The sequence below is a fragment of the Saccopteryx bilineata genome, chromosome 9, assembly GCF_036850765.1.
Source record: "Saccopteryx bilineata isolate mSacBil1 chromosome 9, mSacBil1_pri_phased_curated, whole genome shotgun sequence".
Classification (NCBI taxonomy): Eukaryota; Metazoa; Chordata; class Mammalia; order Chiroptera; family Emballonuridae; genus Saccopteryx; species Saccopteryx bilineata.
The window spans coordinates 17,795,328-17,812,615 of record NC_089498.1 but is presented as its reverse complement, the minus strand read 5'-3'; the positions used below and the strand labels follow the sequence as shown (position 1 = coordinate 17,812,615).

Below are 17,288 nucleotides of genomic sequence, written 5' to 3'. Positions count from 1 at the left end.
TTCTGACTAGGGAGAAAGACCTTCAAGCAAAGGTCCAGGTTTAAGCCTATTTTAAAAATTGCCACAACACAAAGAGTTTCCAGAGTTGCTTTGGAGTGGATAAGGAGAGTCCTTATAAATAGAAAATATCCTTAGATGGTAAAGGACATACCAGTGAAATACTATATTTTTCCTCATGAGATAACTCAGCATAAAAGTCAAGTGGCCACCCTTTCACCTTTACTTTTTCTTTTGAAGAACTCCCATATTTATTTTACCTGCTGGTAAAGCTGAGTATCGACCACAGGAGCTACTGGGAGTTTCATTAGGATGAAAATTAATTTGAGGCATTATTAAGCAAGGATTGATACAAAATAGGAAGCCATCCAGGGTTTGCTTTTTGAAATATTTATTACATTTTTCATAGTTATACAGAGAAAGTAATTCCACTTACTATTTCTTTCTATCTTTATAAAGATTTTATTTATTGATTTTACAGAGGTGGGGTGGAACGAGAAGTATGATTGCTTATTGTATGTGCCTTGACCAGGCAAGCCCAGGGTTTCAAATCTGTGACCTTAGCATCCCATGTCTATGCTTTATCCACTACGCCACCACAGGCCAGGCCCACTTCCTTTTTCTTAAATGGAAAGGATACACAACAAGCCATTCAATTTCCTTTTTTCTTTCACTTCAAGAAGTAATTTCAAAAAAGTTGGGGATGTTAATTTAAAAAGAGCTATTTAACTTTAACTGTGGATTAGAGTGTCCTTCGTCTCCATTTCCTTTAAATCAATACTAAGATATTAAAAATGGTAACTGAGATAGTTTCTAAGTTACTCAAGTATAATTTCCAAAAACAAAGAAACCAACTAGATGCTAATCTGTATTTTTTATAAGATGAAGATATATGCTCAAACTGAAAAAATATTACTAACTTTTTACTAGTACAGTGCTGATTACCCAAACTGTGGATTAATCAGAACCTTTGCTTCTTTTTAAATTTTTCCCTCTGTCTGGCTATTTTCAGCAATTTCATTGCTCATAATATATAAAAATATAGACAAAAGGAGAAGTTGAATATAAAGAAGTCAATTCTATGTTATATTCACTCTTACAAGTAAGTCTTATATAATGATTGTATTCTCCTGCCACCGATTTTTTCACTAAAAACTTATTTCAAAAGTTTCTACCATCTTGAACAATGTCTACTTCCCCATTGCCTACAACTTCTATGTCATCTTTTACTGTTAATTTTGTTCCAGTGAAAAGGTAGCATTGGGAAAACCACCCATGAGGTGTAAGATTCAGTACTTAGAAAGCAGAGGTAGGAAGTATAAGAAGCAAGGTAGCCTGACCAGGCGGTGGCGCAGTGGATAGAGCGTTGGACTGGGATGTGGAAGGACCCAGGTTCGAGACCCCAAGGTCGCCAGCTTGAGCACGAGCTCATCTGGCTTGAGCAAAAAGCTCACCAGCTTGGACCCAGGGTCACTGCTCCAGCAAGAGGTTACTCAGTCTGCTGAAGGCCCGCGGTCAAGGCACATATGAGAAAGCAATCAATGAACAACTAAGGAGTTGCAATGCGCAACGAAAAACTAATGATTAATGCTTCTCATTTCTTCATTCCTGTCTGTCTATCCCTCTCTCTGACTCTGTCTCTGTAAAAAAAAAAATAAATAAATAAAAATAAAAATAAAAAAGAAGCAAGGTAATAGGAGATGGAGACATTGGATACAGAGGAGACATTTTAAAACCAGTCCAAAATTATAACAGTTGCATCCCTGTGAGAGGGCCAAAATACCTGGCACAAAATGTGCTAAAGTTATATGTATAAATATATTACACTTGGCCCTGGTTGGCTGGCTCAGTGGTAGAGCATCAGCCTGGAGTGTGGAAGTCCCGGGTTCAATTCCCGGCCAGGGCACACAGGAGAAGCAATCATCTGCTTCTCCACCCTTCCCCCTCTCCTTTCCTTCCTCCTCCCCTTTGTCTTTCTCTTCCCCTCCTGCAGCCAAGGCTCCATTGGAGCAAAGCTGGCCCAGGTGCTGAGGATGGCTCCATGGCCTCCGCCTCAAGTGCTAGAATGGCTCCGGTTGCAACAGAGCAATGCCCCAGATGGGCAGAGCATCGCCCCTGGTGGGCATGCCGGGTGGATCTGGGTCGGGCACATGCAGGATTCTCTCTGCCTACCGGCTTCTTACTTCAGAAAAACATAAATAAATAAATAAATAAATAAATAAATAAATAAATAAATTACACTTGATAACAAGTTAGTAGGGGAGAGGTCCTCTGCATTCTGTCCTGCTTTTTCCTTTTAAAGGGTCTAAAATGCCACATCAAAAAAGTCCTATTATATTTCAGAAATAATTGAGAGTCCACTGATTTACTAGTGTTAATTACTGACTAGTCAACAGATCAGTAGGAAAGTCAATACATTACCTGTGTCCCCAGTGAGAAAGTTTCTAATTTCTGATCTGGTATACTGTTGCCTTGGGTTGCAGAAGTGCCCATTAGGGAATCCTTTATTTCCCGGTTGGGGAAAGGAATAAATAGTCCTTTGTTTGAGTCTGTGATAAAAGAAAAGGCAGACAATGGAGTACTGAGCAGATGTCAAAGGCAATATGTCTTATGGAAAGATACTAGAAGGGAAGTCACAAGACTGAGAACTAGTTCTGGTGACAAGACTTAGAAACCATGTGTACTTGGGCAAATTGCTTAACCTCTCTGAATCTCTCACTGCACTTGTGAAACAGTGATTATAAAACCTAACTTGCCTATCTCCTGGGGTTGTGGTGAGGTTAAAACAAGATAATGGGTAAGAAATAGCTTCATAAGTTATAAAGTGCTCAGTAGAAATTAGGGAGGCAAATGCTAGGCACATTTCCTAAATGAATAAATAAGGAATGTAGAGACCAATTCAACAATCTCCAGCTACAGAGGGAGATGGCATCACATATGTCCAGGTTTTCATCAACATGCAATGATTTGTCATTTCTTTTCTTCTTCCTTTTTAAAAAAATTATTGATTTTACAGAGAGAAGAGGGTGGGGACAAGAAGTATCAACTCATAGTTGCTTCACTTTAGATGTGTTCATTAATTGCTTGTACAGACAAGCCCTGGATTTCAAACAGGCAACCTCAATGTCCCAGGTCAATGCTCTACTGCACCACCACAGGCCAGGTTGTGATTTGTCATTTCAAACCAGCCTCTTTCTGACTTGATTTCGCCATTTGAGAAAAGAAAAAGACCTACTTCATAGAGAAGAATGCTAAATGCTTAGGTCTTCCAGTACTTTTTATCTATGATTAGTGAAGCAACTTTAAATATAAGAAGGAAAAACAAAAAGCAAAGTTTCCTGACCACTTTGGAAACTTATTAAAAACAGATAGTTAGGATTTCTATAACTACAACACTTTTACAAAACTCTGCACATTCTTGATAAATGCTTACTATTTGTAGAATTCTGGGATTTGAAGTTTCCTGGGGAAATGTGGATAAAAATAATTTTTTTTTGTTTAGGGAGGTTTTGTCCCTAGCAGGATTGTGTAAAAATTAAGATAGTTTCAAAAACTTAGGCAAACAGTTTGCTCTTCTGCTAGTTCTCATCTGCAGGCTTTGGCAACAGAAAGCTACCAGAAGCCAGATCAATTGAGAATGAAGAGTGAATAAACCCAGCATTGGAAAATCCAGCACCTCAATCCATTTGGGGCTTTAAAAAATGCTCTCTGCTTCTGAGTTGTCTTCTGGGATTGAAATGTCTTACTATGACAGTACAACATGCTCTTCCACTATTGTACATAACCAAACTACTTTTCTCAAAGTGACATGGCTCAAAGTGACAAGTTTATGTACTCTGGTTCCTATAATAGTAGTAACATGGCGGGAGGGGAGGTGAAGCAGAAATTGCTGGTTTTAACCTGATTCTTTTTTTTTTTTTTTTTTTACAGAGAGTCAGAGAGAGGGATAGACAGGGACAAACAGACAGGAACGGAGAGAGATGAGAAGCATCAATCATTAGTTTTTCGTTGCGCATTGCGACACCTTAGTTGTTCATTGACTGCTTTTTCATATGTGCCTTGACTGCAGGCCTTCAGCAGACCGAGTAACCCCTTGCTTGAGCCAGAGACCTTGGGTCCAAGCTGGTGAGCTTTTGCTCAAACCAGATGAGCCTACACTCAAGCTGGTGACCTCGGGGTCTTGAACCTGGGTCCCCAGCATCCCAGTCCGACACTCTATCCACTGTGTCATTGCCTGGTCAGGCTTAACCTGATTCTTAGTAGAAAGTGTGAATGGTTACTAAGCTATGATTTTGGGTTCAGAGCTCCTCTTACCCTTATCCTACAGAACAACACTTACACTTACTTCCCAGGTGTCCAAGGCATTGCTCCATCTTGGTTTTCCTCCTACCGCACTAAGAGTCTTTTCTAGATTTACTGGTTCTTTTTCTTTCAACCTTCATCTTGGTTCAAGCAAATCTCACTAGGTCTAAACTCTTTGCTGAATGCTGTCATACATTCTCTTTGGTTTCAGCTGTCACCAAAAGTTGGATGACTCTAAATTTATTAACTATGATCATCTGATGATGTCTAGACCTAAATTTCTTTGACTACCACCCCACCAAATAGTGCCTCATGGATAACTAAAAAGTCAGTACTTTCTAAACAAATTCATTATCTCTGGTTCTGCTGAGGGCCCCCACCTCCACACCCAATCTGCATCTCAGTATTGGCATTATTGCTCACCCAGTCCCCCAAGATAGAAACTTGTTTTTGGACTCATCTCAGATCTTAAGCAATTACCAAGTTCTATAGAATCACTTTTTTTTTTAATTTATTTTTTTTACAGAGACAGAGAGAGAGAGGGATAGACAGGGACAGACAGACAGGAATGGAGACAGATGAGAAGCATCAATCATTAGTTTTTTGTTGCGCATTGCGACTTCTTAGTTGTTCATTGATTGCTTTCTCATATATGCCTTGACCGCGGGCCTTCAGCAGACTGAGTAACCCCTTGCTGGAGCCAGCGACCCTGGGTCTAAGCTGGTGAGCTTTTTGCTCAAGCCAGATGAGCCCGCGCTCAAGCTGGCAACCTCGGGGTCTCGAACCTGGGTCCTTCCACATCCCAGTCCAACGCTCTATCCACTGCGCTACCGCCTGGTCAGGCAGAATCACTTTTTTTTGTGGAGGGGAAATCTTTATTTTAATTGAGATATAATTCACCCATTTACCGTAAATAATTCAGTGACTTTTAGTGCATTCACAAAGTGATGCAACCATCACTACTATCTCATTTCATCACCCTAAAAGAAACCAAATTAGCTGTCACTCTCAATTTTTTCATCCCCAACAGCCCCTGTCAACTACCAGGATACTTTCTGCCCCTAAGGATTTGATGTTCTGGACTTTTCATATAAATGGAGTAATACAATATTTGATCTTTAGTTTTGGGTTTCTGCCACTTAACATGATATTTTCAAGATACACATTGTACCATGTACTTTGTTTCTTTGTAGGCTGAATAATATGCCTTATATGAATACAACATATTTTGTTTATCCATTCATTAGCTCAGGGGTCCAGAACCTATGGCTCGTGAGCCAGATGTGGCTCCTTTGATGGCTGCATCTGGCTCACAGACAAATCTTTAATAAAAATAATAATAACATTAAAAATATAAAACATTCTCATGTATTACAATCCATTCATTTCCTACCGCTCATGTTCATGGTTGCGGGTGGCTGGAGCCAATCACAGCTGTCCTCCGGGACAACACCAAATTTTTATTGGATGATGAGTATTGTACACGGGTTGTTCGTTGTATGGCTCTCATGTAATTACATTTTAAAATATGTGGCGTTCATGGCTCTCTCAGCCAAAAAGGTTCCCAACCCCTGCACTAGCTGATGAAATTTTTTAGTATAATACCTCTTTCATGCCTACACAAGTCTTTGTGTGGACATATATTCTCTTTTTTCTTGAATATATACCTAAAAGTAGAGTTTCTGGGTCAAATGATAACTCTACGTTTAACTTTTTGAAAAACTGCGAAACTGTTTTTCAAAGAAACTATACCATTTATTTTTCTACCAAAAATATGTGAGGGTTCCAATTTCTCCACATCTTTGCCATCCACATCTTTACCATCACTTGTTATCTGTTCTTTTGATGCTAGCCATCCTAGTGAGTGTGAGTGGTATCTTCTTGTGGTTTTGATTTGCATTTTCCTGATAGCTAATAATGAACATCTTTCATGTGCTTGTTGGCTAGTTGCGTATTTCTTTTGGAGAAATGTCTATTTGACCCTTTCCCCATTTTTCAATTGGGTTGTTTGTCTTTTTGTTATTGAGTTATAAAAGTTCTTTATATAGAATGGATACTAGACCCTTGCCAGATATATAACTTGCAAATATATTTTCCCATTCTATAAGTTGTGTTTTTACTTTCTTGATAGTGTCCTTTGAAGCACAAAAGTTTTTAATTTTATGAAGTTTTATTCATCTATTTTTCCTTTAGTTGTTATACTTTTGGTGTCATATCCAAGATATAGACTCATTCCTAAAAAAGAAAAACTGATTTGCTTTGCTGCCATTATGACTAAACATGTCATTTACCACAATTGGGAGAAAAATCAGGAAAAAGAAGAAATTTTGCATTTTGAGGTAGGTTTTCTTTTCTTGTCTTATACTTAAATTTACTTTCTTCTTTTTCTTCAATCCCACCAACCACAATGCCCTCATCCTCCTTTCAGGCCATCTAGTGCTCTGCAGCCTTTAAGGGCTGATGGATTTGTTTCTACATCTTCCCCAAACCTTTCCCTCTGCTCCTAGCACACAACATGGTTCTGTAGCATGAGCCCATTGCATTAGTGTTTCTTCAATATCCTCATAAACTCTCAGAATATGAATCCAGTTAGAGAAACTTAAATTTAAGAGGCTCAATATATAAAAAGATATATTAAGAAGCAGATTATATTGGACGATAGTAGCAGTTTCTTAGAAGACTAAATACTTGGATATTTACCCAAAGGAGTTGAAAACCTATGTACACACAAACACCTGCACATGGATGTTTATAGCAGCTTTTTTCATAATTGCCAAAACTTTGAAACAATCTAGATGTTCTTCAGTAGGTGAATGAATAAATATGGTACAACCAGACAAGGGAACATTATTCATCACTAAAAAGAAAGGAGCTATCAAGCCATGAAAGATACAAAGAAACCTTAAGTGCATATTGCTAAGTAAAAGAAGCCAATCTAGGCCCTGGCCGGTTGGCTCAGCGGTAGAGCGTCGGCCTGGCGTGCGGGGGACCCGGGTTCAATTCCTGGCCAGGGCACATAGGAGAAGCGCCCATTTGCTTCTCCACCCCCCCTTCCTCTCTGTCTCTTTCTTCCCCTCCCGCAGCCAAGGCTCCATTGGAGCAAAGATGGCCCGGGCGCTGGGGATGGCTCCTTGGTCTCTGCCCCAGGCGCTAGAGTGGCTCTGGTCGCGGTAGAGCATCGCCCCCTGGTGGGCGTGCTGGGTGGATCCCGGTCGGGCTCATGCAGGAGTCTGACTGTCTCTCCCCGTTTCCAGCTTCAGAAAAAAAGAAAAAAAAAAAGAAAAAAAAAAGAAAAAAAAGAAGCCAATCTAAAAAGTCTTCATACTGTATGATTCCAACTATATGACATTCTGGAAAAGGCAAAACTGTGGAGACAAGAAAAGATGGTGGAGAAGGAAGCACTCTGCATCTGTCTCCCATCTAGGCAACTACCTAGATGTACTGGCAGAGTCTGTCTGATATAATTATTTTGGGATTCCGGAGCCTATTGAAAGCTTGCAACTTCCAAAGAAAGACTTAGAAAGTAAACTGGTGTTAGCTTTGGCCAATTGCAGTTCTTAGCACAGTGGCAACTACTCATACTTGCCTGCTCAGAAACGTCCATGGCTCCCACTCACCTACTAAATTAAGACCCATTGCTCTGGCAGGATAGCTCATGCAAAAGAATAAAATTGGACCCTTACCTAACACCATACCCCAAAATTAACTTAGAATGGATCAAAGATCTAAATGTATGACCTAAAACTATAATACTCAAAAGAAAACAGTGGCCTGATCAGGTGGTGATGCAGTGGATAGAGCGGACTGGGACGCAGAGTCCCCCCCCCCATCAAGGCACATATGAGGAAGTAATCAATGAGAAACTAAGGTGCCGCAACAAAGAATTGATGCTTCTCATCTCTCTCCCTTCCGGTCTGTCTGTCCCTCTCTCTGTCTCTCTCTGTCTCTGCCACAAAAACAAAACAAAACAAAACAGCAAATGCTTCATGATATTAGATTTGGCAATATCTTGGATGTGACACCAAAAGCAAAGTAACAACAACAATAAAAGTGAACTTCAAAATAAAAGTAAAATTTGGAATAGAAAATAAAATGGACTTCATTAAAAATTTTGTGTCTAAAAACCATATCCACAGAGTAAAAAGTCATTTTTTATTTCCAGAGTATATGAACCAGAAAATAGGTTATGTATGTTTACAAAAAAAGGAAAATTTTTTTGGTTGAATAGTTTGAAAAGTTTCACTGAAAAGGATGGACTTTAAGTTCGGTCATAAAAAAAAGGCACGGATTTTTATTAAAGCATTCCAAACAGAAGGGACAACATTAGTTCAGGGGCAAAGGAGGGAGAAAGGAAAAACTATTTATGGAAGAGGGATTGGCTTGGTTTGATCGAAGGATTGGACATTGTAGTTGAGAAATAGGAGACAAGATTACAGGTTAGATTGAAGAAACAAACTGTGGCGGGAGTTTAGGGGAGGCTTGTATGTAAATTAATAAATCGTTTTCTTTTTTTTTTTTTTTTTTTTTTTTTTTTAGGGAGGAGAGAGAGAGAAACAGAAACATCCATCTGTTCCTGTATGTTCCCTGACTGGGGATCTAACCCATAACCTTTGCATATGGGCCACACTTTAACCAACTGAGCTATCCTGCCAGAGCAATGGGTCTTAATTTAGTAGGTGAGTGGGAGCCATGGACGTTTTTGAGCAGGCAAGTATGAGTATTACAGCTGAGTGTTTTTTTTTTTAATTGATTGATTTTAGAGAGGGAGGAAGAAGGAGAGGGAGAGAGGGGAAGAGAAATATCGATTTGTTGTTGCACTTATTTATGCATTCATTAGTTGATTCTTGTATGTGCCCTGACTGGGGATTGAACTTGCAACCTTGGTGTATTGGGAGGATGCTCTCACCAACTAAGCAATGCAGCTAGGGCAACAGCTGAGCTTTAATATAATTAATCTGACAGGAAAGTACAAAATACACTGAAGGAGAGGAAAGAGACTGAGAGGCAGCATGGTGTAATGGCTAAGAGGACTTTGATGACAGATGGACCAGAGTTTGCATCTCAGCTCTGCCACTTTCTGTATAAGTAGAACAAATTATTTTACCTCTTTGGGTCTCAGTTTCCTCATCTGTAAAACAAGGATAATTATAACCACTTTCAAGGTTGTTGTGAAGACTAAATGAAATAGTGCACAGGGCCTGGCCCAGTGTTTACACCCAATAAATGCTAGCTACTAAGCATTCCTGCTAAGAGACTATTAGGAAAGGGAAAGGAAAGATTGTCAATTGTGGATCATACTATAAAGTATGAACATTCAGCTGGGCTTTAGGGGAGAAAGCAACATCAAATATTAAGGTTCTGAGCCTGAGTAATGGAAATGTTGTAGTAACACTAATGAGACCCTATATGCTGTCTAGAGCTAGAGGAAAGGGGTACATTTGATTTTTTAAAATGTTTAGCTTTGGAAAAAAATGTTTAGCTTTGGAAAGTTATCTAGTGGTGATTCCAAGTATATATTGAACAGAAATGGGGGACTGGTACAGGGAGAGACTAATACAGTTTGTCAAAGCTAGATCAATATATTTAAGAGTCATGTACAGGGAAGAAATAAAGCAAGCTGTGGAAATAGGTGAGATCAATAAGGGCAAAGAGTAGAGAAAGAAGAGAGTCTAAAGATATAGTCTAGATATGTTTATTTTAGGGGGATGAGGAAAGAGAGAGGAACATTTGAAAGAGACAGAGATTACATGGTTAGGAGAGTAAGATGAGGATCCAAGACAGTGAAGTTTCCCTGCCTATTCCAAATGTTGGTGGGAAAGCACTGTTTTGAACAACTGAGAGAGTGAGAACTCTTCTCCAAAATGTTTTCTCCTAGCCTGTGTGAGGCAGGCCCCTTAACATGGCATAACCACATTTAGTCACATTGAATTACCAACATTACTTACAGGCAAAACTCCCCAGGGATCTAGCACAAACATAATTTTCAGTGGAAGGCAAACCTCTTTAACGTTTCAAAATAACAAAACAAATTTTATATTAAAAAAAATTCAGGCAACAGCTGCAGCGTCTAAGAACCTTTAGAAACAGGGCCCTGTGTTTACTAAAGCAGTTTGTTCTCAGTAGACATTGTGTACTTTAAATAACATTTTAATTCATGGAGTGAATCTTTGTCTGTGGTAATGATATAATATGACATAAGTGAAATTTAATTCAGCCCATACAAAAAGGCAAATTATGCTTCAATGTATCTATGTCTTTCTGGAAATGGATATAGAAATGCTTGTACCTATTAAAAAAAACCAGGAAGGCTGTATACCAAATCAACTGAGATTCTCTTTAGGGAAAATGTTTGAGTGATTAAAATATTGTTCTTGCCCTGGCCGGTTGGCTCAGCGGTAGAGCGTCGGCCTGGCGTGCGGGGGACCCGGGTTCGATTCCCGGCCAGGGCACATAGGAGAAGATAGGAGAAGCGCCCATTTGCTTCTCCACCCCCCCCCTTCCTCTCTTGTCTCTCTCTTCCCCTCCCGCAGCCAAGGCTCCATTGGAGCAAAGATGGCCCGGGCGCTGGGGATGGCTCCTTGGCCGATGCCCCAGGCGCTAGAGTGGCTCTGGTCGCGGCAGAGCGACGCCCCGGAGGGGCAGAGCATCGCCCCCTGGTGGGCAGAGCGTTGCCCCTGGTGGGCATGCCGGGTGGATCCCGGTCAGGCGCATGCGGGAGTCTGACTGTCTCTCCCCGTTTCCAGCTTCAGGGAAAAAAAAAAAAAATTGTTCTTCATGTCTTTCAATATTTTCCAAAATTATTACAATATAATTTCATTAATTTTTTTTGTAATTTCATCAATTTTGAAGTATTAAAAATGTTATTTAAAATGAAATAAATAAACAAATGCATAGTCATGACTTAAATGCATTGAGACTTCCAAGAAAGGAAAATAAAAATCATACCTCAAATGGCTTATTTTACCATGAAAGTTACAAAAATGACTTGTCAATAAATGTCCACATGGGTCAATAAGTCAGGAAAATAAAAGACTATATGTTATAAACTGAAAACCCTTAATGTCTAACCTATACAGTCAACCTGCTAAGGTTATTGCTGGGATTTTAGGATTGATTTTTAGAGTCTGTATATAATTCAAAAGATCCTTCAGAGGGATGGAGGCCTCGACACAGAACGTTTTCTCAAGTAAAAGGTCATCTGATGAGTGCCAGGTTAATACACAAGGGTCCATTATGTGCAATTTCTCCAGTGGAAAGCTTTTTCCTAGTCTGTGGTATTACCATTAATGTGGCATAACCGCTTTAATCATATTATATTACCAATAATGCTTAAAGGTAAAACTTCCCAGGAATATAGCACAAACACAGGAGGTTCTGCAGCTGCAAAGGTTCTAGGTGGAGAAGCCCAGAAGGCCAGGTGTGAGCAGCATTATGCAGATGAGTCATGAGTCTCTGGCTAATGAATCAATCACCTTAGCAATGCTAAGGGGGTCTGTGGGGACTGGCAATGCAATTTTCAGGATGTACTAATGATGTAAAGTGATATAAATGAAATTGAACTCTGAGTACAGCTTGTGCTTTGATGGGTTCTGGCTCAGGCCAGCTCAATAAGTAGGGCCAGTCTGGCAGTGAGAGCAGGGAGGAAAACCACAGTCAGTAAATCTTGTGTTTGCTTCAAATCCGTTATTTCCTAACTACTATATTTTGTCTTCATGCTACCAAAGACTGACCACAAAAGCTAAAACAACTAATGCTTTAATTACTTGTGATAAGAGAGAGAAAACTTACCAGTTTCACTCCTGTTATCAACATCACTGACTTTTGAAGCAGAACTTTCATCTGTCACACTGTTTTTCATTGTCTTCTCCCTACAGCTGCCATGTAGAATAATTTATTTAAAAGAAGCCTTCTGAGATCATCAATAAATGCTATTTAGAAAACACTAATTCATGGTGATCACATTTTTAAATTTCTAGAACATATTAATTTCACTTAAAAGCCATTTTAAAAAGTCATATTTTTACTGGGAACATGATGGAGAAGCACATTTACAGCTCAGCCTTTTAAGTATGAAAGCCAGAAAATTCAGAATTTAGGTGCTCTGTTTTCTTGATACAAGCTTAAGTTTGAATGATTTTGAAAGAGTAAGATATTTTCTTTTGAATTAAAAAACTCAAAATACAGAAAGGAAGGTTTTGCTGCCAAGAATTACAGTGGAGACAACTATAGCCATTAATTTGAAAAACAGACAAGGTTTCTGAATAGTGGTATTGTGAGCAAGTAAGTGTTTGCACTTCATTGATGTACCACAGCGAGAAGTACAGTAAGTAGATGACCTACACTGTGAGCCAGGCACTTTACACCCACCATTTCATTTAATCATAGGAGCTCTCCTATGATCCATTATCCCCATTTTATGGGTTGGGGGAACTAGGACTAAGAAAGACTTAAATTTTTTTTCACCCAAGGTTGGAGAGTTTGTAAGATAATACTGGGCACTTGAGTAACATTTTACCTCTGGTTTTGCAGTCATTATATGGTACCTAAACAGAAATATGATGGCACTAATTATTTGCCTTACTAGAAAGTTAATTCAGTTATACATTAATTCATCTCTGTATTTCTACAATAAGCAGGGTACCCCAATACATTTAAAATAGGAATTACTTTATAAAATACATATACAGGCCCTGGCCGGTTGGCTCAGTGGTAGAGCGTCGGCCTGGCGTGCGGGGGACCTGGGTTCGATTCCCGGCCAGGGCACATAGGAGAAGCGCCCATTTGCTTCTCCACACCCCCCCCCCTCCTTCCTCTCTGTCTCTCTCTTCCCCTCCTGCAGCCAAGGCTCCATTGGAGCAAGGATGGCCCGGGCGCTGGGGATGGCTCCTTGGCCTCTGCCCTAGGCGCTGGAGTGGCTCTGGTCGCAGCGGAGTGACGCCCGGGGGGGGGGGGGGGGGGGGGGCGGAGCATCGCCCCCTGGTGGGCAGAGCGTCACCCCCTGGTGGGCGTGCCGGGTGGATCCCGGTCGGGCGCATGCGGGAGTCTGTCTGTCTCTCCCCGTTTCCAGCTTCAGAAAAAAAAAGAAAAAAAAAAAGAAAAAAAAATACATATATACAAGTAATTTTTAAAGAAATATTCCACTTTCTACTGCAGGGTGAATTTTACTGTATGTAAATTAACCTCAATAAACCTGACTTTAAAAATAGGGAACTAAAAAATAAAATAGGGAACTAAGGATGCTTTCTGAGGGTTACTTTATAAAACATGTAATAGAGTCAGAGCAGAGATAAGCAAAGTCACTAGAAAAGAGAAGAATCTCAGGCCAACAGGCATTGACTTCATTCATTCATATTCAATAAATTAGTTCTTAGACCATATATGTGTCAGACACTGTTCTAGGCACTAGGGATACTGCATAAACAAGACAAGCAAGGTCTTTGTTTTCATGGACCTTGTTCTCATGTTCTAGTGGAGGGAAAAGGAAATAGGTAAACAAATAAAAAACTCATTCTCGGGAAGAATATTTAATGTTGTGGGGATATGTTCATGATATCAAATTTAAAATGATATGTAGAAAGAGAAAATTAATATAAAATAACTATTTTTTATTAATTTTATAACTATATATTACAAAACGATATTAAATATTGTTATACATAAACACACACACATATATATATATACCTAAGACTAAAGGGATATTTACCATAATATAATCAGTGTTTATTTCTGAGTAGTGGTATTGTGAGTTACAATTTTATTTTTCAGGGGTTTTTTTTGTGTGTGTGTGCATACTTTTATTTATTTATTTATTTATTTATTATTTTTTTTTGTATTTTTCTGAAGCTGGAAACAGGGAGGCAGTCAGACAGACTTCCGCATGCGCCCGACTGGGATCCACCTGGCACGCCCACCAGGGGGCGATGCTCTGCCCATCCAGGCGTCACTCTGTCGCAACCAGAGCCACTCTAGCACCTGGGGCAGAGGCCAAGGAGCCATCCCCAGCGCCCGGGCCATCTTTTGCTCCAATGAGCCTCGGCTGCAGGAGGGGAAGAGAGACAGAGAGGAAGGAGAGAGGGAGGGGTGGAGAAGCAGATGGGTGCTTCTCCTGTGTGCCCTGGCTGGGAATCGAACCCAGGACTTCCGCACGCCAGGCCGACGCTCTACCACTGAGCCAACCGACCAGGGCCTGTGTGTGTACTTTTAAATTTTTCAACAATATGCATTAATTTTATCTTCAAAAATACTAATAGATGCGCCTGACCAGGTGGTGGCGCAGTGGATAGAGCATCAGACTGGGATGCGGAAGGACCCAGGTTCGAGACCCCGAGGTCGCCAGCTTGAGCGCGGGCTCATCTGGCTTGAGCGAAAAGCTCACCAGCTTGGACCCAAGGTTGCTGGCTCCAGCAAGGGGTTACTCGGTCTGCTGAAGGCCCGCGGTCAAGGCACATATGAGAAAGCAATCAATGAACAATTAAGAAGTCGCAACGCGCAATGAAAAACTAATGATTGATGCTTCTCATCTCTCTCCGTTCCTGTCTGTCTGTCCCTGTCTATCTCTGCCTCTGTAAAAAAAAAAAAAAAAAAAAAAAAAAAAAATACTAATAGATGCATTTACATGTTATCTATGGGTAGGTACACAGATGTCCAGAGGATGTATACCAAACGTTGTTAGTAGTTAACTCTTGGTAGCACAATATGAGGTGATTTTGACTTTTTTCACTGTATTTTTCTATATTAAATTGTTTGTAACTGACTTCTATTTTTCAAAAATTGTAAAATCACTTATTTTAAACAAACAAACAAACAAACAAACATGGGTTTTGGGATAGTAGATGTTATGGTAACTTATTTTGATAGGTTTTTAGTAAGAAGAAGTAGAAACATTTAGACAGTTTATTTATGTATTTATTTGTTGATTGATTTTAGAGAGAGAGAGAGAGAAACATTGATTTGTTGTTCCACTTACTTATACATTCATTGGTTGAGTCCTGTATGTGCCCTGACTGAGGATTGAACCTGCAACCATGGCATATCAGGATGATGCTCTAATCAAATGAACTACTCGGCCAGGGCCCATTCAGAGCTTCAAGGTCTGTTTACTTTTGGTTTTGTAGAGAAATGCTTTCCTTATCATCCATTAACAAATTTATCTTTAACAACCCCTCTGCCTGTGGTAACATAATGCTCCTAATTCAATAGGTAAAGACCATGTACTGATTTATAACTTGACCAAAAAAGGGTTTGTAAGCATTTATGGGGATGGTAAGTTATCTCATAGTATCTCTATCTCTAAGCCTTGAACATAACTTTAGAGAATTTACAACAATTATATTCAAAGAAGACTCAATTTTTTAAGAAAGCAGCAATGTTCCTACTGAGGGCCAGATTCTCATTCAGGATAAATCTCAATATCTTGAACAGATACTTTTATTCTTTTTTTTTTTTTTTTACATTTAAATAATTTTATTTTTTTAATGGGGTGACATCAATAAATCAGGATACATATATTCAAAGATAACAAGTCCAGGTTATCTTGTCATTCAATTATGTTGCATACCCATCACCCAAAGTTAGATTGTCCTCTGTCACCTTCTATCTAGTTTTCTTTATGCCCCTCCCCCTCCCCCTTTCCCTCTCCCTTTCCTCTACCTCCCCCCCAACCACCACACTCTTATCAATGTCTCTTAGTTTCACTTTTATGTCCCACCTACGTATGGAATAATGCAGTTCCTGGTTTCTGATACTTTTATTCTTGATCTGAGGATTCTTACAATTTGTAGAGATTTCTGCTGGAAATGAAGAAAGTTAAGCAGGAATCCACTACTATCTATATATAAAACTAAACTAAAATTTTTTGTAAAGAATTTTCTTACCTTTTTCCCACCTCTAAAAGGAAATTTTCACTGTTGCCCAACTGACTGAAATGCAGCTTGGCAGCTTTTCTCTCACTTTCTCGTACGGCTCTGTCATCTGGAGGCAAAAACCGTGATCTGAGCATGTTTCTTTTTTTGAGTAAACAGTAGTGAGTCAGAAAAATCAGATTCACACAGCAAAAACTAAAGACCAGTCTTATTTTTTGTTAGAGACAGGTCACAAAACAATGCTATTATGTTGTCACTGGAGCAAGTAGTAACTCAGGGAGACTACATGGATACCATAGTAACAACTGCCACATAGGTGTAACTGGCCCTGCAGGAAAGTAGAGCTTAGGCAGCAAACAAGTCAAATGGCCCAATCTTAAAGCTGAAAGTTACACCATTTCTGAAAGAACTTCGCTTAGTTTCCCTATAATAACTTTCCCAGGAACATATGAAATCAAATTGTGTATCAATAAATGTACACTCAACAGTAACATTATAAAGAATACAGACTAGCTCATTTGAAGGAATATTTATTGTTCCTTGCCAACTAAACCCCAAAGAGTTGTATTCATTTTCTATTGCTAATACAGTTGCAAAGTTGGGGCACCTGGAAAAACAAATCTCAACCTGGAAACATTTTATTGGGGAGGAAGTGGTGGTGAAACCATCAACTGATGAAAACTAAAGCTGGAAGTAACTGATAAAATCATAGATTGTCATTCGGTAAACAATAAAAGGATTTGTCATACATCCTGCCAACAAAAGGGTTACATAAATATTGACTAATAAACTAATATATCTAGCCAGTGCACACTCTGGGCCAACATCCAAAAAATTAAGAGGCAGCTGGTTTAATGATTCTGGGGCAAGGGATAGGGAAGGAGAGTCTCACCCAGTTTCTCCAGAGTTTGTAGCGTGTACACAGCGAAGAGCCTATAATCTGTATCTTTTCTGACAACGGGATTGAGTCTCAAATCTAGTTCTTTGAGGAAGGGTAAAGGCTGTAGGCGGGACACCTCTACTAATGAAGGAATGTTGTTGTAATATAAATTCAGCTCTTGGAGTGAACATAAATACTGGATGCCCTGCAAAGAAAAGACCACATTATGAAACTGCACATTGATA

The 17,288-nt window shown here is 39.5% G+C and overlaps 1 protein-coding gene across 1 annotated transcript in view; it reads right to left on the bottom strand.

Annotated features, from left to right (window-relative positions):
• The window catches only part of LRRC36 (leucine rich repeat containing 36), a 38,296-nt gene extending 21,949 nt beyond the window's left edge, over positions 1–16,347 (bottom strand). The window contains 3 exon segments of the mRNA XM_066242855.1: positions 2,419–2,546; positions 12,088–12,173; positions 16,176–16,347. Of these exon segments, the coding sequence (XP_066098952.1) occupies positions 2,419–2,546; positions 12,088–12,173; positions 16,176–16,300 (339 nt within the window). The 5' untranslated portion in view covers positions 16,301–16,347.
• Positions 16,348–17,288: the final 941 nt, after the last annotated feature.